General features: G+C 42.1%; 1 protein-coding gene across 2 annotated transcripts in view; it reads right to left on the reverse strand.

Moving 5' to 3' along the window:
• Positions 1–19,393, reverse strand: part of PSMD12 (proteasome 26S subunit, non-ATPase 12) — a 35,559-nt gene extending 16,166 nt beyond the window's left edge. The window contains exons 1-4 of one of the 2 annotated variants that reach the window (XM_077853732.1): positions 19,189–19,393; positions 8,952–9,011; positions 8,737–8,865; positions 2,282–2,389 (exon numbers count right to left, since the gene is read on the reverse strand). In XM_077853732.1, the coding sequence (XP_077709858.1) occupies positions 2,282–2,389; positions 8,737–8,865; positions 8,952–9,011; positions 19,189–19,296 (405 nt within the window). In that variant the 5' untranslated portion in view covers positions 19,297–19,393. Of the gene's footprint in view, positions 1–2,281; positions 2,390–8,736; positions 8,866–8,951; positions 9,012–17,198; positions 17,221–19,188 lie in introns of those variants that run through there. The other variant, XM_077853733.1, reaches the window with a different exon arrangement.
• Positions 19,394–23,445: the final 4,052 nt, after the last annotated feature.

Genomic DNA, 23,445 nt, shown 5'->3' on the forward strand with positions numbered 1-23,445 from the left:
GCCCATATGTTTCTTTTCTTTTTTAAAAGATTTTATTTATCTTAAAAAGAGAGAGAGAGAACAGGCATGAGCAGGGGTAGAGTGGGGGGACAGAGGAACAGAGAAAGAATCTTAAGCAGATTTCCTGCTAAGTGGTGAGCTCAACTTGGAGCTCAATCTCATGACCCCAAGATCATGACCTGAGCCAATATCAAGAGTCAAACACAGCACAGTAACTATTTTTATGATGCATCTCTTTGAGGTGATAAAGAACAGTGTCATATTCATTCTGGATCTAGCACAACAGAGGTGTTTAATAAACATTTACTGAACTAAGGGTGCCTGGCCGCTGGCTAAGTCAGTAGAGCATAAAACTCTTGATCTTAGGGTTGTGGGTAAAGCCCCATGTTGAGTGTAGAGATTACGTAAAAAAAAAAAATCTTGGGGTGCCTAGGTGGCTCAGTCAGTTGAGCATCTGACTATTGATTTGAGCTCAGGTCATGATCTCAGGGTCATGAGACTGGGTCCCACGTTGGGCTGAGTCCCCACACAGTGGGGAGTCCGCTTGAGATTCTCTTTTCCTCTCCCTGCTGCCCCCCACCCACAAATGCTCTCTTAAATAAATCTTTAAAAAATAAATAATTAGGGGATCACTGGGTGGCTCAGCAGTTTAGCACCTGCCTTCAACCCAGGGTATGATCCTGGGGTCCCAGGATCGAGTTCCGCATCGGGCTCCCTGCATGGAGCCTGCTTCTCCCTCTGCCTATGTCTCTGCCTCTCTCTCTCTGTGTGTGTGTGTGTCTCTCATGAATAAATAAATAAAATCTTAAAAAAATAAATAAAATCTTTTAAAAAAATTACTGAACTGTTAAGTTAAATATAAGCTTAGTTTTTATTTTCACATCACAAACACCTGTCTAGAAAAAAATAATTTACTTTAGTCACCATTTCACACTTGTCTTTTTTAGAGAAACAGAAGATTAGGAGAACAAAGAGATCATATTAAATACAAATACATTCTGGCAAGACAGTGAAATTTGTAAATTAAACTTGCAACTATGAATACTCTATTATTTTTTTTTTAAGTAAGCTTTACAGCCAACATGGGGCTCAAACTCACAACTGCAAGATTAAGAATCACATGCTCTGCTGACTGAGCCAGCCAGGCACTCCAATATTCTATTAATTTAAATAGTAGAGTGAAACCTTAGTTATCCCAAGTATAGATTTCTCAAGCAGATCTAGGCCAGGGTGAAGAATTACTTTTATCTTTGATTCATTTTACATGTAAATATGGGGTAAGGTCCCTAATTCCTAGAAAAATCTGGATGTGTCAAGACTATGAATATCTATCTGTTTATTTCTTTTTAGATTTTTTAATCTACTTATTCATGAGAGACACAGAGAGGCAGAGACACAGGCAGAGGGAAAAGCAGGCTCCCCTCGGGGAGCCCAACGTGGGACTCGATCCTGGGACTCCAGGATCACGCCCTGGGTCAAAGGCAGACGCTCAACCACTGAGCCACCCAGGCATCCCAAGACTGTGGCTATTTAATTACATTCATTTGGGGGTGCCAGACTGGCTCAGTTGGAAGAGCATGCAACTCTTGATCTCCAGGTCATTAGCTCAAGCCCAATGGTAAGTGCAGAGATTACTTAAAAAAATCTTGGGGATCCCTGGGTGGCTCAGCGGTTTAGCGCCTGCCTTTGGCTCAGGGCGCAATCCTGGAGACCCAGGATCGAGTCCCACGTCAGGCTCCCAGCATGGAGCCTGCTTCTACCTCTGCCTGTGTCTCTGCCTCTCTCTCTCTCTCTTGTCTATCATAAATAAATAAATCTTTTAAAAAAAATCTTTAAAATATGTAAACACAAATAAATATATTCATTTACATATGGGAAGATACTAGAAGGAAATATACAAAGATAATGGTTGAATCAAGGTGATGATCTACTTTGTTATTTTATTTATTTATTTATTTATTTTTTTACTTTGTTATTTTAAAATAGATCTATCGGGCAGCCCTGGTGGCTCAGCAGTTTAGCGCCGCCTTCAGTCCAGGACATGATCCTGGAGATCAAGTCCCACATCAGGCTCCTTGCATGGAGACTGCTTCTCCCTCTGCCTGTGTCTTTGCCTCTCTCTCTCTCTGTGTCTCTCGTGAATAAATAAATAAAATCTTTAAAATAAAATAAAATAAAATCTATCTATGTATATATATAGATATAACGTCTTCATAAATAAGTATCTCTGAATATAGAAAAGACAGGACTTCCCACTGAGTTATGCCAATGGAAAACTTACCTTTCCTTCTGTTACCATTCGTAGAGTATCAATTAACCGAAGTTTGATTGGAAGGTCTGTGATTTCCTCAACATAAGTACAACACTGTTGAACCATTTTTGCAACAGCCTAAAATAATAAAAACCATTCATGAGTAAGGTTCATTCCTCATACAATTAAAAAGAAGTATTTCAGGATGCCTGAGTGGCTCAATGGTTGAGCATCTGCCTTGGGCTCAGGGCATGATCCCAGGGTCTGAGGACTGATTCCCTATGGGGAGCTTGCTTCTCTCTCTGCCTATGTCTCTGCTTCTCTGTCTCTCATGAATAAATAAATAAAATCTTAAAAAAAAAAAAAAAAAGGATGTATTTCACTGACGAAAATGCTATGTTCAAACCTAGTATTCCTAAGCAACTCTAGATCTCAGGGTTGTGCGTTCAATCCCCATGTTGGCTGCAGAGATTACTTAAGAAAATAAAATCTTTAAAAAATGAAATGAAATAAAATCAAGTAAAATAATAAAACCTTTAGGGGTGCCTCAGTTAGTTATTATTATTATTTTTTAGAGATTTTATTTATTTATTTGAGAGAAAGTGAGAGCACACACAAGCCAAGGGGAGGGGTTGAGGAAGAGATCCCACTGAACAGGGATCCCCACACTGGGCTTGATCACAGGACCCTGGGGATCATAACCTGAGTGGAAGACATATGCTTAACCAACTGAGCCACCCAGGCAGCCCTGCCTCAGTTGGTTAAATGTCCAAGTATTGATTTTGGCTCAGGTCATGATTTCTGGGTCATGAGATCAAGCCCCATGCTGGGCTCCACACTGGGCATGGAACTTCCTTCAGATTCTCTCTCCCTCTCTCACTATCCCATCCCCCCTCACTTGTACTATCCCACTCTCTCTAAAAATAAATAAATAAATAAAATAATAATAGTGATAAAATAAAATCTTTAAAAAAGAGGAAGGGGGGACCGGGCTGGATCAGTTGGTAGAGCATGCCATTCCTGATTCAGGGTTGTGAGTTCAAGCCCCGTATTTGGTGTAGAGCTTGCTTAAAAAAATATTCAAAATGTCTCTGATAGCTAAGAAGTACTAAACACCCATTAATAACTCAAAAAGGTTAGGAAAATCTCAGATGGAAAGACGTCACCCCTCCCCACTACAAATAGCAAACTGATTACACAAAAGGGGTGTTTGAGGATGTCTATTAGAAGGCTTCCTAGCTAGCTTTTTTTGGAGCCAAGCAAAAAAGCACAGAGGTTGTAGAAGATGAAAGGGGGGAAAAAAGAAGTGAGTTCCACAGTGGCTGTGAACACAATGAAGCCATAGTCAGCTGATACTGTAAATGAAGAAAAGAGTCAGCAGCAGAGGCAGAAGGTTAAGCAGTTCCAGCCCCTGGGTAGGGAGGAAGAGCCATAGTCACCCATATTCCCCTCAATAAAATGTGACATTGAAGGGTCACAGTATCCCTGCTCAGGTTCCTCACAGATAACTTAAGCAGGTTGGACTACATTACCTCTAGCTCTAATTCTATCATCTAGGTCAGAGGTCAGCAAAATATTTCTATAAATTTTGGTAAATATTTACATTCTAAGTATGTTACACTTTGTGAGCCACAGGGTCTCTGTGGCAAGTATTCAGCTCTGCTTTTTTTTTTTTAAGATTAATTAATTATCTGAGACTTTTTAAAAAAGATTTTTTTTTTAATTTTTTTTTTAACTTTTATTTATTTATGATAGTCACAGAGAGAGAGAGAGGCAGAGACACAGGCAGAGGGAGAAGCAGGCTCCATGCACCGGGAGCCCGACGTGGGATTCGATCCCGGGTCTCCAGGATCGTGCCCCGGGCCAAAGGCAGGCGCCAAACCGCTGCGCCACCCAGGGATCCCTAAAAAAGATTTTTTATTTACTTCTTCATGAGACACAAAGAGAAAGAGAGGCAGAGACACAGGCAGAGGGAGAAGCAGGCCCCATGTAGGGAACCCAATGTGGGACTCGATCCCGGGACCCCAGGATCACGCCCTGAGCCAAAGGCAGATGCTCAACCACTGAGCCACCCAAGCGTCCCTCAGCTTTGCCTTTGTAACTACAAAGCTACCAGACAATATATAACAAATGGATGGCTATGTTCCAGAAACATTATTTACAAAGTTAGCAGGTGGGATTTAGTCCACGGCCTATAGTCTGCAACCTCTAATATAGATTCTTTTATTTTTTTTAACATTTTATTTATTTATTCATAAGAGACACAGATAAGCAGAGAGAGAGGGAGATACGGGAGCAGGCTCCATGCAATGAGCCTGCTTCTCCCTATGCCTATGTCTCTGCCTCTCTCTCTGTGTCTCTCATGAGTAAATAAAATCTGTAAAAAATATATACATAGATTCTAAACATTATCAATTATCAGTCAATTATCATAACCATTGAGAATAATAATTAGGACTCTTTGTCATCAAGAAAATACGTATTTTAAGATATCAGAAAAGTAAACAGAGAATCTTGCAGTCAATTATACTTCAATCAAGCTAAAAAAAAAAAAAAAAATCCCACGGTGTATCTTGCAAAGATTTCCTTGAAAAAGAATATTCATGGAGTTCAGGTCAAACTACTAATTATCTGGAAAACTGGATGTTCAGAGACACAAGAGTTCCAAAAGGTGAAGGTTTTTACTGTAAAATATAACTCTTTCAATAAGTGTACGGCTCTGGGACACCTTGTATCTCCCAAAGATCCCTCTAACACTCATTATAACAATGATTTCTAGAAGAGCATACAACTTAGTAATTCTAAAAGCCGTGCAAAAACTACATTAGCAGAAATCAGATGGGGTACAAGAAAAACAAAACAAAACAATTCCATCAATATTCTAACGGTAAGTGAACATCACGCTGCCACCTGAAAAAAATAGAAGTCATTAGGTAAGTCATGGTTGGAGTGAGGCTTACCCCCTGGGCTCAAGTGACAGACAGTGAATTAGAAACCATTAATTTTAAGCAATCTAGAAAAGGTTATTTTAAGAAAATCATTACTTTCTAAGTCTGATAAAGCAAAAAGAAAAGTTTTAGGTAAAAAGTAATTATGGGAAAAGGAGAGGCACATTTTGAGTCCCTAAGCACTTTCCAGAGCTAAGAAGACATAGTATGTCACCGCGAAAGGGGGAGCCCCCTGCAGTTGTGGTCATGCCATTAGCCAGTTGTGAGAAGGCTCAAACTCCTCTTTCTCCAGGAAGCCTCCCCTAACAAACCTAATCAAAACCTTCTCTTCCTCCTTTCATGTCTCCTTGCACCACTCACTGCTTTTTGTCACTTACTGTATATTGCTATCTGGGCATATAACTTCTTTTTATTTTTTAAGATTTTATTTATTTCTTTTTTTTTTTTTAAGATTTTATTTATTTATTCATGAGAGACAGAGAGAGAGAGAGAGAGAGAGAGAGAGAAAAGCATAGAGACACAGGCAGAGGGACAAGCAGGCTCCATGCAGGGAGCCCAATGCGGGACCTGATCCCGGGTCTCCAGGATCACGCCCTGGGCTGAAGGCAGGCATTCAACCACTAAGCCACCCAGGGATCCCCAGATTTTATTTATTTCTTAAAGAGAGTGAGGAAGGGGATAAGCAGAGGGAGAGGGACAAACAGACTCCATGCTGAGCACAGAGCCTGATGCAGGGCTTGATCTCATGACCCTGACATCATTACCCAAGCTGAAATCCGGAGTCAGCTGCTTAACCAACTGAGCCACTCAGGTGCCCTATGTGTGCACCTTTTCTTTTTTTTCTTTTTTTAAGATTTTAAATTTATTTATTAATGTGTGAGAGAGAGAGAGAGAGAGAGGCAGAGATATAGGCAGGGGAAGAGAAGGAGGCTCCCTGCAGGAAACCTGATATGGGACTAGATTCTAGGACCCCAGGATCACGACCTGAGCCAAAGGCAGATGCTCAACCAGAGCTACCCAGGTGCCCCTGTGTATAACTTTTAAAAATAAATCACCTTAGGGCACTTGCTAAAGATGTACTACCATTACTTGTGATTTATATTCTGTACCGAACTAGAGGTTACCTGGCACATTTCTTCACTTTCCAAGAATCTTACATATAAATGTCAGTTTCTCAATCAGAAAAGCAACAAAGAGGGACGTCTTGGTGGTTCAGCAGTTAAGCGTCTGCCTTTGGCCCAGGCAATGATCCTAGAGTCCCAGGATTGAGTCCCACATCGGGCTCCCTGTGTGAAGCCTGCTTCTCCTTCTGCCTGTGTCTCTGCCTCTCTCTGTGTGTCTCTCATGAATAAATAAATAAAATCTTTAAAAAAAGAAAAGAAAAGAAAAGAAAAGCAACAGAGGGGATACCTGGGTGGCTCAGATAAGGTTAAGTGTCTGGTTTTGGCTCAGGTCATGCTCTCTAGGTCCTGGGATGGAGCCCCACATCAGGCTCCCTGCTCAGTGGGGGGTGGGGGGGCTCCCTCTCCCCCTGTTCCTCCCCCCTGCTTGTTCTCTGTGTGTTTCTCTCTCTCAAATGAAAAAAAAAAAAATCTTAAAAAAAAAAAAAAACAGAATTAAATAGTCCCTTCTACTGACTCTCAAATGTTAGAACTCTATTAATAATCTGTATTTTTGGATACCTGTTTTGAATGATACTAGTACTATACAAAACACATATTATTTTAACCCAGGTTGCCTTGAAACAACTAAATAAATTGCCCTTTCTAAACTACCCCATGGAAAGTTAATTTCTCAGAAAATCAGAGGAAGACAATGGTTCATTTATGCCAGTCTCTCAGCTGACTCTATGATGGTCTCTCAAACCACAGAACTGAGCGGTAAAAGGCATATTTAAATGAATTTCACATTCAGATGTACTAGATTGCCTCAAATCTGTTAACTTCTTATTTTTCAGATCTTATTTGTAAGTAATCACTACACCCAATGTGGGGCTCAAATTCACAACCCAGAGATCAAGAGTCACACACTCCCTGACTGAGTCAGCCAGGTGTCCCCACGTTAATTACTTTTTTTTTTTTTAATAAATTATTCCACTGTAACCAGGCTTTTATTTGTTTAAATGCTAGAGAATCTTTTTTTTTTTTTTTAAAGATTTTATTTATTTATTTGAGAGAGAGCACATGCATGCATGAATCGGGGAAAGGCAGAGGAAGAGGGAGAAACAGACTCTCTGCTGAGCGGGGAGCCTGACTCAGGACTCCATCCCAGGACCTAGAGATCATAACCTAAGCCAAAGGCAGACTCCTAACCAACTGAGCCACCTAGATGCCCCATTCTGCTTGAGATAGTTAGAGCTGCCTAGATGGCTCAGTCAGTAGAGCATGTGACTCTTGATGTCACAGCCATAGGTTCAACCCCCACATTAGGTAGAGTTTACCAAACAAAAACAACAAAAACTCAAGCAAAAGAACAGGGAAAACAGTAAAGAAAATCTAGCTTCCCCAAAACTCCAAAAGAGAACATACATAATCTTTAAACAAAATTAAGTCAAAATAATGTCTGAAAAATGGCCTCAAAATAAATATTAATGTTTAATAAAAGACATGACTAAGTAAATTACAGATTATCAATTTGATGGATTATAACACAATCATTTATTTTTTTTTTTAATTTATTTATGATAGTCACAGAGAGAGAGAGAGAGAGAGAGAGGCAGAGACACAGGCAGAGGGAGAAGCAGGCTCCATGCACCGGGAGCCCGACGTAGGATTCGATCCCGGGGTCTCCAGGATCACGACCTGGGCCAAAGGCAGGCACCAAACCACTGCGCCACCCAGGGATCCCAACACAATCATTTAAAATAATAAACATGGGGGTACTCAGGTGGCTCAGTCAGTTGAGCATCTGGCTTCTGATTTCATTCAGCTCAGGTCATGATCTCAGTGTTGTAAGATTTGTCAGGCTCCTCGCTCAGAGGGGAATTTGCTTGAAATTCTCCCCCCCCCCAACTCCTCTTCCACATGTGCATCCTTCCCCCCCCTTACTTTCTCCCTCTCAAATCTTTTTATTTTATTTTTATTATTTTTAAAAGATTTTATTTATCTATCATGAGAGACACAGAGAGAGAGGCAGAGACATAGGTAGAGGGAGAAGCAGGCTCCTCATGGGGAGCCTGATGCAGAACTCATCCCAGGACCTGGGGATCATGACCTGAGCCAAAGGCAGATGCTCAACCACTGAGCATCCAAGTGCTCCTCAAATAAATCTTTTTAAATAAATTAAATAATAAACATGAAGACATGGAGCAAGATGGAGACAGAACAAAACTGTACCAACATTCAGCACAATTTTGGAAAAATATGCAAATATATAAAACTAGAAAAAAAACTCATAAAAACAGCTGACATGAAAATATGGACAGAATTTTTAAAAACCGTCTAGAATGTAATGCTGATTTAACAGTAAATTTAAAACAGCTTCATAGAACAGTTTTCTAAAGTTCTTATTTAAATGCAAATGTAGTCATGAACTCACTTGTTTTAACTGACTCCGTCTTTTTGACAAAAGCATAATATTTTCATTAAGTAAATCCCATTCTTTAGCCTCATAGCACATTTTCACTACTGCAACTAAGATGCGGGATGTAGACACCATATCAGAAGCCTGTAGAAATGAAAATATACACAAGTTAATGGAACACTGTTAAATGAAATTCATGATAATTGAAGTTTTCACTATACTATACTCACAGTACGGGTCTGTTTCTCCAAAGAGAGAAGGGTTTCAATGACTTCTTGAAGTCTTCCTTCCTAAAATAAAAGATATAAATGAACAATGAAAACATCACCATCAACACAAAACCAAATAAACTCATCTACAATGAAATGTTTCTGACACAGAAAAGAAAAAATCCATTTCAGAGGCAAAGGGCAACTACCACTAGCACTAGTGTTTTGGGTCTTTCCTTCTCTTGGCCATGCTAGCTTTTCCCGTGGATTACCTAAGTCAATGGTTCCCAAAGTGGTGCCCACAAGGAATTTTTAACATTTCAAAATGCCTATGAGAAACTGAATGTAGGACAATGATTTAACACCTGAAAAAACCATCAAGTCTTGGCTTTGGATTCTAATTGATCAATTCAGTGTGGTAACCAGATTATCTTGTTTAGAACCAAGACTCTGATGGCACTCACACGTGTCTTTCAAGAATAAAAGTGGGAAAATGAATTCATTATGAAGTTACCATAACAAATATTTTATTTTAAAAACTTTTTAAAAAATATTTTTGTAGGGGCAGCCCCGGTGGCGCAGCGGTTTAGCGCAGCCTGAAGCCTGGGGTGTGATCCTGGAGACCTGGGATCGAGTCCCACGTCGGGCTCCCTGCATGGAGCCTGCTTCTCCCTCTGCCTGTATCTCTGCCTCTCTCTCTCTCTCTGTGTGTCTCTCATGAATAAATAAATAAAATTAAAAAAAATATTTTTGTAATTTATTCATGAGAGACAGAGAGAGAGAGAGAGAGGCAGAGATACAGGCAGAGGGAGAAGCAGGCTCCATGCAGGGAGCCCGACGTGGGACTCGATCCCAGGTCTCCAGGATCACGCCCTGGGCTGAAGGCAGAAACTTAACCACTGAGCCACCCCATAACAGGCATCCCCATAACAGATATTTTAAAACATGAAGTTTTGAGGAAAAATAAAAAGGATATTTGGTGGTAAAAAAAACAGTTTTTCAATAACTTTTTTAAAAACAAGATTTTATTTATTTATTAGAGAAAGAGCAAGTGAGCACATAGAGAGGGAGAAGCAGACTCCCTGCTGAGCAGAGAGCCTGATGCGGGGCTTGATACTAGGACCCTAGGATCATGACCTGAGCCAAAGGCAGGTGCAACTTAACCGATTGAGCCACCCAGGCATCCAACTTTTTTTTTTTTTTAAGATTTTATTTATTTGGGTGACTGGGTGACGGGCACTGAGGGGGGCACTTGATGGGATGAGCACTGGGTGTTATGCTATATGTTGGCAAATTGAACTTCAATAAAAAAAATAAAAATAATAAAAAAAGATTTTATTTATTCATGAAAGACACATGGAGAAAGGCAGAGACACAGGCAGAGGGACACACGCAGGGAGCCCAATGTGGGACTCGATCCTGGAACTCCAGGATCACGCCCTCAGCTGAGGGCAGAGGCTTAACTGCTGAGCCACCCAGGCGTCCTGAACTTTTTTTTTTAAGTAAGCCCTATGCCCAGAGTAGGGCTTAAACTCACAATCCCAAGATCAAGAGTCACCTGTTCTGCCAACTGAGCAAGCCAGGAGCCCTTAATTTTCAATGCCTTTAAAAATAAATTGGGCAGCCCCGGTAGCCCAGTGGTTTAGTGCTGCCTTAGGCCAGGGTGTGATCCTGGAGTCCTGGGATCGAGTCCCACGTCGGGCTCCCTGCACGGAACCTGCTTCTCCCTCTGCCTGTGTCTCTGCCTCTCTCTCTGTCATGAATAAATAAATAAATCTTAAAAAATAAAATAAATTATAATTGTGCTTAAAGGAAATGAAGACCACCTGAGAATATCCACACGCACTATCTTAAAAGCAGATACTGATCCAAATGGAATACCCCTTTTTGTCAACTGACAGTAACCTCTATCTCGTATGCAAATACAGAATATTCCTCCGGGGGTGCACATTAGGAAATGGGAATAGCAAAATTCAAATGATATAAACCTAAATGATAATACACCAGGACTAAGATAAGCCATTCTACTAAGAACCACACATTGTAATCAAAACAAAACCAGCCCACAGCAAAAAAATTTCAAGTACTTATGATACTGATATTATTAACAATGAGTGAACTGGAAGTGATAGAGGATTTTATTTTGAAATTGGTTTAACTATAAATGAAATTTTTATTATTATTATTTTTAATGATTTCATTTTTATTTTTATTTATTTATTTTTTTTAAAAAAGATTTTATTTATTTATTCATGAGACACAGAGAGAGAGAGAGAGAGAGAGAGAGAGGCAGAGACACAGGCAGAGGGAGAAGCAGGCTCCATGCAGGGAGCCCGACGGGGGACTTGATCCCGGGACTCCAGGATCACGCCCTGGGCTGAAGGCAGGCACTAAACCACTGAGCCACCCAGGGACCCCCCAATGATTTCATTTTTAAGTAATCTCTATACCTAATGTGGGGCTCAAACTCACAACTCCAAGATCAAGAGCCACATGCTCCACCAAATGCCAGCCAGGTGCCCTGAAACTTACTTTATTTTAATGACATGCATGGATAGTACATTAGTACTATTCTTTTACTGAGGAAAGAAACTAACTAGTTTTTGAATTAAGGATACAAATAATGTTTGTACTTTTCAAAATGTTATTTTCCAAGATAATGTTTAAACTGAATTTTCTATGGAGCACAGAATATGTACTGTACAGACATTATTTGAACTTTCTTTAACTCTAAAATCTGTATGATTACTATAATTAAATCTTAAACATACATTACTAGTGTTGTAACAGTGTTTCCTATGCAAAGGGAGAGAGCATCAGTTAGGCAAACTTTATAGATTCATGTGTATGATAAATGCTGACTAAATGTCCATCAGAGGAAAAGAAGAAACAAATCCATAAATTTTCCAAAGCTAAAGGCTAATAAATCATAAAAGAACAAAGACTCTTGAACTGTAGACTGCTACAGATTACTAAATTCAATCACCTCATTCTAGAGTATACAAGGATTAAGGACCAAATAGTGCAGCTACAAAACTTAACAGCAGAATCAGAACCCAGGGCTCTTGCCTCCTGATTCAATGTTCCCTCCATTACACCAAACAATACTAGTTTAAATCACACCTTTGTTTTCATCAAAGTAATTTCCATTAGGAAAATGGTTACTATCTGGCAACAAATATAGTACAAAAATAGCTAACATGCAAAATACCGTTCATTGATGATCACCTGTCACTTTTGCAATTACTGTTAGTCATGTGATATAATCAAGAGTGTAGTTATGGTATTTTAATTCGGAAGTATAGGTTTTATTTTTAATTTTTTTTAATTTTTATTTATTTATGATAGTCACAGAGAGAGAGAGAGAGAGAGAGAGAGAGAGAGAAAGGCAGAGACATAGGCAGAGGGAGAAGCAGGCTCCATGCACCGAGAGCCCGACGTGGGATTCGATCCCGGGTCTCCAGGATTGCGCTCCAGGCCAAAGGCAGGCGCTAAACCGCTGCGCCACCCAGGGTTCCCTAGGTTTTATTTTTTTAAAGATATTGTTTATTTATTCATGAGATACACACACAGAGAGAGAGGCAGAGACATAGGCTGAGGGAGAAGCAGGCTCCACACAGGGAGCCCGACGCAGAACTCAATCCCAGGACCCCAGGATCACGCCCTGGGCCGAAGGCAGGCTTGCTAAACTGCTGAGTCACCAGGGCTGCCCAGAAGTATGGATTTCAAAGAACTGCACTCTACATGTGAAAGAATCACATACTACTCTCTTTTTAAAGATTTCATTTATTTATTCATGAGAGACAGAGAGAGAGAGAGAGAGGCAGAGGCAGAGGGAGAAGCAGGCACCATGCAGGGAGCCTGATGTGGGACTTGATCCTGGAACTCCAGGATCACACCCTGGGCCGAAGGCAGGCATGCTAAACCGCTGAGCCACGCAGGCATCCTGAATCACAAACCACTCTAGATATATTTTTTTTTAATTTTTATTTATTTATGATAGTCACACACACAGAGAGAGAGAGAGAGAGAGAGAGAGAGGCAGAGACACAGGCAGAAGGAGAAGCAGGCTCCATGCACCGGGAGCCCGACGTGGGATTCGATCCCGGGTCTCCAGGATCGCGCCCTGGGCCAAAGGCAGGCGCCAAACCGCTGCGCCACCCAGGGATCCCACAAACCACTCTAGATATTAACAAAACATTAGTTGTCATCTTCTCAGGAAAGCATTCTTAAATAACTCTCCATAGTCAGTAGTTATTCAGTATTTCCTTCTTTAACTCACAAGACCACAGACTTTCTGCTCTGTAATGACTCCAACATTTTTTGTTTTAACCTTTATGGTCTTCCTAATCTCACTAGAATGTAAATTCTGTAAGAGCAGGGACCATGTCTATACTGTTCACTACTGCAGCTCAATGTTCTGCACCTGGCAAAGCACATAATGTTGCTTCCGTAGATATTATGGTACATCCCTTTATACCTTGAACCAGTTATTAATGTGCACCTCTGGTCTCCTAAATGGTTTTAAGTTCCTTCAGGGCTGGATAGCGTCTGATTGTTTCCCATGCACCAACTTGTACATAGCATGCATTGAATGGCTTCACACTGACCAGAAACTATCAGATGATCTTAATGGCTCAGAATTCGTGATTCTTACTGTCACACTAAGTAGGATGTGATAAGTTACATGTCTGGTAATTCAGTGCTATTTGAGAGGTATTACTATCAACAAAATACTACTCCCAATTCTCTAATCATCCCACCTTTTTCTCCCATTCTTCCATGTCCAATGCTATGGCTAACCATCCTCCTCCTTTTTTTCCCTACCTATTCAGTTTTTCGAAATTCCACCTCCTTGGAGCACCTGGGTGGCTCAGTCAACCTGTCTGCCTTCAGCTTAGGTCATGATCTCAGGATCCTGGGATTGACCCTCACATCAGGCTCCCTGCTCAGTGGGGAACCTGCTTCTCCCTCTCTCTCTGTCTCTTTTAAATAAATACATAAAATCTTTAAAAAAAAAAGAAAAAAGAAAAGAAAAGAAAGTAAGAAGGAAAGAAAGGAATTCCACCTCCTCAATGCTGCCTTTCAACTCAGAGGAATGAGACAGTCAGAGCTACCAAAATTAAGCCAGTAGAACATGTGACTTTTGTGACTCATTTTCCTCAATAAAATAATCTTTGTGGGACCCAGGCTCAGCGGTTGAGCACCTGCCTTCCACCCAGGGCGGGATCCTGGAGACCCAGGATCGAGTCCCACATCTCTCACATCAGGCTCCCTGCATGGATCCTGCTTCTCTCTCTGCCTATGTCTCTGCTTCTCTCTCTCTCTGTCTCTCACAAATAAATAAATAAAATCTTAAAATAAATAAACAGATAAATAAATACAAATAATCAATGTTCAAATGACTAAGGAGTTGTTCAATATCAATCCATGTTGGGTATCTGTAAGTTCTATGTTTGTGTCCTTTAACTTCTAAGTGGATCCAATCTTTTAATGATTTGTTAAATAACTTAAACAAGTAAGAAAAAGGCCAATGGTTGAAATTTAAGACCAATCCGATACTTTCACATAAACTATTTCTAAAAGAGTTTTTTGTCCTAGCTGCTAACAATAAAATGTTTTACATTTCACCTCTTCTTTTTTTTTAATATTAACCTTGAGAAGAGGCTGAAGGTAACCAAACGAAAAGACATGAAGATGAATGAAAGGATATATTCAATTTAAGAATGTAAATAATCGGGGTGCCTGGGTAGCTCAGTCAGTTAAGCATCTGCCTGCAGCTCAGGTCATGACCTGGGGGGGTGGATGGGTGGGTGGGGTGGTCCTGGGGTCAAGCCCCCAATCTGCTCTCTGCTCAGCGGGGAGCCTGCTTCACCTCCCTCTGCCATCCCCACCCCTATTTGTGCTCTCTTTATCTCTGTATCAAATAAATAAAATCTAAAAAAATGTAAATAATTTCCAAATAACCATGTAACAATTATACCATAATCAAAAAGCAGGGGTGGTGGTGGTGGTGATCCTCTGTGTATTAAGAACTGCTAAATACTACAGAGTTACAGAAAGGCCCTCATTAGATTCATTAAAGAACTAATCACTATGGAGAACTAGTATCACTTTTATTTATTTATTTATTTTAAAGATTTTATTTATTTATTCACAAGAGACAGAGGGTGGGGGGCAGAGACACAGACAGAGGGAGAAGCAGGCTCCATGCAGGGAGCCTGATGTGGGACTCGATCCTGGGTCTCCAGGATCATGCCCTGGGCTGAAGGCGGCACTAAACCGCTGAATTACCCAGGCTGCCCTAGTATCACTTTTATTATCTCACCAACCTCAAATGCCAGTCACTGAAGCAGCAGAATGTAATAGTTAAAAATTCTGGCTCTGCAGCCAGACTGCCTGGGTCTAAATCTCAGGTCTACCACTATATTACCTTGGGCATAACACACTTTGACTCTTAATTTTCTCTTCAGTGAAATGAGCATAATAAGAATTCCTGCCCCACAGAGTTGCTGTAAGCATTAAAGCAAAACCTATAAAGATAGGCCTGGAATATATGTACATTATCATCATTACAACAGCTAACATTATATAGAAAGTACATGGCAATAAATATTAGTGACTGGTGTTAATTATTGAATGTTAGGTGAGTGTTGGAACACAGAAACAGAACTGTATTAGATCATTGTAAGAGAATCGAATGGCCTAGATTTGGCAATTTCACCACCCAAGTCTAGACCTGGGTCTGTCTTTTGAAGGTTTCTGCTATCCGGGCTCTTTTCTCACTAGGTACATTTTTAGTAAGTTTCTATACACATAATTTTTATCTTCAAATGTCTTTCACATTAAAAATAAAAAATGGGGCACCTGGGTGGCTCAATGGTTGAGTGTGTCTGTCTGCTGTTGGCTCAGGTCGTGATCCCAGGGTCCTGGGATCGAGTCCCGCATCAGGCTCCCTGCAGGCAACCTGCTTCTCCCTCTGCCTACCTCTCTGCCTCTCTCATGAATAAATAAATAAAATCTTAACATATGTACATAAAAAAAAAGTCTTAAGAAAAGTAAGCGTAGAAGTAAGTCTCTTACAGAGGTCGTGGAATGTAGCAAAACGAACACGACCTGTTGCCAGGAGACTTGAGCTTGACCTGGCTTTGCTATAGACCTTGGATAAACCACTTAACTGCTGAACCTTAGTTTTCTCACAAGTAAAGTAAAAACAATAGAACTTTCTTCACTTTTATTGATGGGCTCAAAGTAAAACAACAAAAGAGTATATGCTAAAGTGTTCTATACATTCCAATGTAGAAATACAATGCTTTAAATAGGTATTTTCTTTGTTTGGTGGAATGGCTAGAAAATATAAAATGATGAATAAAAGGTAAAACAAAGAATCAAACTTTAAAAGAAATTAAAATTAACTAGGATGGTAAGACAACTGTCTAATCCAAAACTTGAAAATTGTGGGTTTGCAATAAAAAACAAAAACATACTCTGTCATCCCCCAGGCCTCTATCTGCCTCGTTCACAAAAGCAATTCACACCAATACCTTACTTTGTTCCACTGGCACACTGGCTTAAAAAAAAAAAAAAAATCCAAATCGCTTTAATTTTACCTCGTTTAACAAGCCCCAACTTTCCCTGTTTTAAACATTTCCATTATCTACTTATTTGATGCCTAAAAAGGTATTTGAGTTTGCAAGTCTTTTCAACTGTCTTGAACATAACCACAATGTCCTAAATAAATGCCATACATGTGATTACTACAACCGTAGCAGCGAAAAATTTTTTTTTCTTACTGGCCTATAAGCTACCTCAGGGCAAGGGCTTTGTCTAATAATGATCGTTACAGTCCCCACAATGTCTAGCACTGACTAATGATAGGAGGCTCTCAGAAGAAATCGGTAAAAGGAAGATTTTTTTTCTCCCAGGTCTCAGTTCTAGAAATAGTTGTACTTCTTTACAGCAAATGGTTTCTTCCTTTGGACACTAGCAATCTATTACATCCCAAGTGGTAGTTCAGAGGCTGACTTTGGCCTGTATGTATATTTTGTTTGATATATGTGGTATTGGTTCAAATAGTGCTTTAAACCAGATTAGTGCCAGTTTCTAAATATTGAGGCAATTCATATAAAAAAATCCAAATTCCTGGCTTCTCCCTCAAGAAGTTGACAAGGCTTGGCCTTCATCCCCAATTGGCAAAGATTAACTGGAGGTACAGAGTTACTGCCCCCTTTCCCTGGACAGGTGCTCAGAAGTTCAGGTTTTCATTACATTTGGCTCACTAGGCAGGACAGCATGGTGAGAGCACAAGCTCCAGAATCAGTCTGCTTGGTTTGCATCCTGGCTCCACCACTTTACTAGCTGTATGACCTTGGAGCACGTGACTCAACTTCTCTTAGACTGTTTTCTTGTCTGTAAAATAAGAAGAAGAATAATACCTATCACATAGGGCTAAGGTGAGGACCGTATGAGCTAATGCATGTAAGCACTTAGAAGAAGAGTGTCTGGCACGGCAGAAAGTACTCAATAAATGCCAGCTATTGTTATCTGCCTGGCCCTGTAGGTGTTTCCCAACTCCTATGTACAAGACGATGTTTTCTTTACGCTAGCTTCTGGTATGTACATAGATGAATTTATGATTACCCTCCATCAAATGTACTGAAGCTAAGAAATTCAGGTATACCAACTTCATCATCTTTCCCTATCCCTGTTTTTTTTGTAAAGCCCCATTAAATGGGACGCCTGGGTGGCTCAGCAGTTGAGCGTCTCCCTTCGGCCCGGGCCGTGATCCTGGGGTGTGGGACTGAGTCCCACACTGGGCTCCTTGCAGGGAGCTTCTCCGTCTGCCTGTGTCTCTGCCTCTCTCTCTCTCTCTCTCTGTGTGTCTCTCACGAATAAATAAATACGATCTTTAAAAAATAAAAATAAAAAAAGCCCCATTAAATGCTTTATCAGAAAAAGGGGAAGTATTGAAAGGTTTCCTTCTAAGAAATACTACTGTTAGGGACACCTGGGTGGCTCAGTGTTTGGGCATCTGCCTTCAGCTCGGGGTGTGATCGTGGAGACCCGGAATCCAGTCTCGCATGGGGCTCCCTGCATGGAGTCTGCTTCTCCCTCTGCCTGTGTCTTTGCCTCTCTCTCTCTGTCTCTCATGAGTAAATAAGTAAAATAATTTAAAAAAATACTACTGTGAGATAATACTTGACACTCCTCCTGTCCCTGAATGTATTACATTTCAATGTACTTATGCAGTAAGCCCCTGAAGGGACAAAACCAACTCTGTTATTTAGCACATGCGTCCCAGGTGAATAGCAACACATACCTGTGGCTGGATTGATCAAGGAACTTAATGACGCCTGGGTGCAAGGACTCTTAGCAACAGCCCATGATGGGAGCTGATCTGACAACCATCCAAAGCCCCGTCAGACAAACCGAGTTTTGAATCCTCGGTTCCATTACCAACGACAACGTTCCACAAGTAACTCCCTAAGCCTTGGTTTCTTTATATGTAAAAGGATCCACAGAGTCGCCTGACACGTAGCAGGGAGTGTGATAAATACCAGGATCGAGTTAAAAGTTCTACTCCAGGGGAGATAAGCAGTTGGGCTAAAGCGCTGTTATCCCGCACTGCTGTCTTCCGGAGTTCCTGCTCCAGGAACCATTCCTCCCCACCCCAGTCTCTGTAAAACCTTCCCTTATTCCACCAGTAAGAAGGAGCAGCTTCCTTCTCTGTGTTCCAACAGCACTTGACAGGCTTGGGGGACACTCACCACCGCAGCCGATCGTCTAATTTCGCGATGTCTACGAACTCCTGAAGGGCAGGGGTCCTGTGCCGTTGTCCGCCTTCGTCCCGTCACTTTCCTACCCCTTCTCCTGGCTCAAGGCCAGGCACATCCCAGGATCCACACACAGCTTAACGACACGAGCAGAAGCACTCACCTCTCTGATCTAGCCTGGACGCTGACGCGGCCCTAACCCCCTGGGAAACTGCTAAAGTGCACGTGAAACGGGACCATGAAAAGGGGGCCCCAGCTGCTCCGGGCAGTGGCCATCTGTCCCGGGGAAGGTTTGGGAAGCTGTATGCACCGGCGTACTCCCGCCGCGGAGCCGACCTGGGACCTCCTCCCCAAGCAGCCCCACTCGGGCCGGGCAGGCAGTGGGGGACGCGCCCTCCAGCCCGCAGGCCCCCTGAGGCCTAAGCGAGCTCCGCGCCGTGACTCAGCCCTCGGCGCCCGCCAGCAGCCAGCCGGCCTCCCCTCACCTTGGCCAGCTTCTCGCACTCGGGCAGTCGCTGATCCACTGTGGCGCTGTAGTCCACTTCCATCTTGACGATGCGCCCATCAGCCCGCTCCGAGCCGCCGTCCGCCATGGTCCCTGCCTGAACGTCCCTTGATGTCCCCCTGCTTCGGCCACCACTCGTCACCCACACCGGAAGCCGCCTGTGCACCGGCTCAGGCAGTGCGTCGGGAACCCTCGCGAAGGACCCCACGAGGCCCCCCCTGCGCTGGCCGCCAGACAGGCACTGCCGCGGACAGCCCTGGGGGCGGGGCTGGGGGCGGGGCTGGGGGCGGGGCTGGGGGCGGGGCTGGGGCGGGGCATCCCTGCTTTGAAGTATTACTTCTCAGAACCGTGGGCAAGTCGCTTGACTTTTGTTGGGTCTCAGTGTTCTCATCTCTGCCTGAGCAGGCTGAAATCACCCCAGAGACAAAAAGTTCTTTATCAAGTTTCGTCTGGTTGAGAATCTTGGTGGTTTAATCGGTGGCATCTCTTAAAGTCAAAAAGTGTGACAGCGGTTCAGTAACACAAGTATTTTCTGTTTGTTTTCATTTTTACTGTAATCCACTACGTGGGTAAGAAGAATCTTTATTTTATTTTTTTAAGAAGAATCTTTAAAAACACACTTACTGGCTTTCTTTTTTATTTTTAAGATTGTATTTATTTATTTGAGAGAGAACTCCTAAAAATAAAGAGAGAGAGAGAAAGAGAGAACTCCTGCACAGAGGGAGAGCTCCTTAGTGGGGCTCAATCCCAGGACTGTGAGATCATGACCTCAGCTGAAGGCAGATGCTCAGTTGACAGAGCCACCCAGGTGCCCCTTTACTGGCTTTCTCTGTGGGACTCTTGTGAGCATCAAGCAAGATCATGTATGTGAGGTTATTTTAATTTTTAAATTTTTTTTATTTTTTTAAGGTTTTATTTATTTATTCATGAGAGAGAGAGAGGCAGAGACACAGGCAGAGGGAGAAGCAGGCTCAATGCAGGGAGCCCAATGTGGAACTCGATCCCCCGACTCTGGGATCATGCCCTGAGCTAAAGGCAGATGCTCAACCCCTGAGGCACCCATGCATCCCAGTTATTTTAATTTTTAAGGACCCTACAAATGTTCATTTGCACCATCTAGGTCCCTATTAAAAAGTTTAGGATGGGGTCACCTGGGTGGCTCAGGGATTGAGCATCTGCCTTTGGCTCAGGTCGTGATCCCAGGGTCTTGGGATGGAATCCCATATCCAGCTCCCGGCAGGGAGCCTGTTTTTCCCTCTGCTTATGTCTCTGCCTCTCTCTGTGTGTCTCTCATGAATAAATAAATAAATAAATCCTAAAAAAAAATAAGAAGTTTAGGATGCTTGAAAGTGAGAATGAGGTTGTGTGTGATGTGGTCAAAGTGTCAACGGTAGCCTCCAAAGCAAAGGGGAAATCTTGGAATGGTCTACCAGTTAGTGAATTTAATCAGCACCAACATCCATTTATTTATTTATTTATTTATTTATTTATTTATTTATTTATTTATTTATGATAGTCACAGAGAGAGAGAGAGAGGGGCAGAGACACAGGCAGAGGGAGAAGCAGGCTCCATGCACAGGGAGCCCGATGTGGGATTCGATCCCGGGTCTCCAGGATCGCGCCCTGGGCCAAAGGCAGGCGCCAAACCGCTGCGCCACCCAGGGATCCCTCAACATCCCTTTTTATATGGTGAATAGACTTTGTTTTAATTGTTGTTGGTTTTTACTGTTGTAGAATCAAAATCATGGATAATATAACCCATCTGCACACATAATTAAAAACAATGACAAAACATCCTTGCTATAATATTAAGGAGAAGCATTGCAGAATAGCAAAATAATATACATTTCAAGATGTAAAGGCTAAGGGTGCCTGCCTGGCTCAGTCTGAGAACCTTGCGGCTCTTGATCTCTGGGTGGTGAGTTCCAGCCCCAGCAAAATCTGCAATAGTTATGTTTCATTGGTTCCCCAAGCATCATAAGGGCTTCCTGTGGGTAGCATGATTTTTTCCAAAATGGTGTACAACTTCTTGGTAAAGTTTTGACTATATAAAAGTACAATCTTCCATTGCTTTTCTCATAGAAGAATTCTTAGAAATTTGAGTACAGGCAGGGGTGTCTGGGTGGCACAGTTGGTTGAGCATCCAACTCTGGATTACTGCTCCAGTCATGATCTCAGGGTCCTGGGATCCAGCCCTGGTTGGGCTCCATGCTCAGCAGGGAGTCAGCTTGAGATTATCTCCCTTTGCCCCTCCTCTCCCCCCACTTCATGCTTGCCTGCTCTCTTTTAGGTAAATAAATCTTTAAAAAGAAGTTTTAGTGTAGGGCAGCCTAGGTGGCTTAGTGGTTTAGCACCGCCTTCAGCCCGGGGTGTGATCCTGGAGACCTGGGATCAAGTCTCGCATTGGGCTCCCTGCATGGAGCCTGCTTCTCCTTCTGCCTGTGTCTCTGCTTCTCATTCCTTCTGTGTCTCTCATGAATAAATAAATAAAATCTTAATAAAAAAAAAGAAGTTTTAGTGTATATTAAAACTTCAAGAAATAGATTGGCATATATGAAATGGAGTTAGAATCTAGGCCTCAGGGGATCCCTGAGTGGCTCAGAGGTTTATTTTATTTATTTATTTTTTTAAATTTTTATTTATTTATGATAGTCCCAGAGAGAGAGAGAGGCGCAGAGACACAGGCAGAGGGAGAAGCAGGCTCCATGCACCGGGAGCCCGATGTGGGATTCGATCCCGGGTCTCCAGGATCGCGCCCTGGGCCAAAGGCAGGCGCCAAACTGCTGCGCCACCCAGGGATCCCGAGTGGCTCAGAGGTTTAGCACCTGCCTTCAACCCAGGGCATTGTCCTGGGGTCCCGGGATAGAGTCCCACATCAGGCTCCCAGCATGAAGCCTGCTTCTCCCTCTGCCTGTGTCTCTGCGTCTCTCTCTCTCTCTCTCTCTCTCTCTCTCTGTGTGTCTCTCATGAATAAATAAATAAATAAAATCTTAGGCATCCCTGGGTGGCTCAGTGGTTTAGCGCCTGCCTTTGGCCCAGGGTGTGATCTTTGAGTCCTGGAATCGAGTCCCATGTCGGGCTCCTTGCATGGAGCCTGCTTCTCCCTCTGCTTGTATCTCTGCCTCTCATGAATAAATAAATAAAATCTTAAAAAAATAATAAAATCTTAAAAAAAAAAGAGTCTAGGCCTCAGACACATAAGTAGGCATCTGGCAGAACACTGAAAAGTCAGGTGTGGGGCGCCTGGGTGGCTCAGTTGGTTAAATGTCTGCCTTAGGCTCAGGTCATGATCCCAGGATCCTGGGATGGAGCCCCGCAGCAGTTCATTTGGGAGCCAGCTTCTCCCTCTCTCTCTGACTGCTGCTTCCCCTGCTTGTGCTCTCTTTCTCTGTCAAATAGATAAATAAAATATTTTTTAAAAAGTCAGGTGGAATGTAGGACAATATTTTACTGTGCAGGTTTGTTGCATTTGTAGATGCATTTGTATATGCTGATACTCCCTCTGCCCCCAGTGATTGTGACAACCTGAAATACCCACACAAATTTCTAGAACACACGGTAAGAGCCAGAATTGTTGAGACGCCCTAGGCTAATTTGCTTTCGCACTCTTTATTTGGTGTGTAGTTGGTTTGAGTAGAGGAGACAAAGTATTTGGAGGTCTACATGTGTGAAGAGTGTGAAAAGACAAAAAGAAACAAAGGTGTAATGGAGTAAACAGATTTATGGTTTCCAGGACTCAAAAAATTAGAGAGAGGATCTAAGAAAGAGATAAATAGTGGAGAAAACTCTAGTTGGCTGTCATGCCAAACTGAAGCCCTTCCTCACTTGGCTCGGAGGTAACAGAAAATGAAAGCATATTGAAATTAAAGGAAAGGTTTGCAAAGGAAACAAGAAAAAAAGGTGAAATGAATAAAGAATGAACTCAGTAAAAGTCTGAGCAACAGTCAGAGAGAATAGGTAAGAAGAGTACTGTTATACTCTTTATAAACCCTTTATTTGGATGAATCTGATATTGTGATTAAGAATTTAGTTTCAGGAAAAAAAAAGAATTTAGTTTCAGAAGAGAAAATTAGCAAAGGATAAGGAATAGGGAAATGAAACCCCTATAGAAATGTAAAGATAGATGGAAATTAAGATGAACACACTAGTTGGGGGATGCTTGGGTGGCTCAACAGTTAAGCATCTGCCTTTGGCCCAGGGCATGATCCTGGAGTCCCGGGATCAAGTCCCACGTCGG

Source organism: Canis aureus, chromosome 16, assembly GCF_053574225.1.
Source record: "Canis aureus isolate CA01 chromosome 16, VMU_Caureus_v.1.0, whole genome shotgun sequence".
NCBI classification, from domain to species: domain Eukaryota; kingdom Metazoa; phylum Chordata; class Mammalia; order Carnivora; family Canidae; genus Canis; species Canis aureus.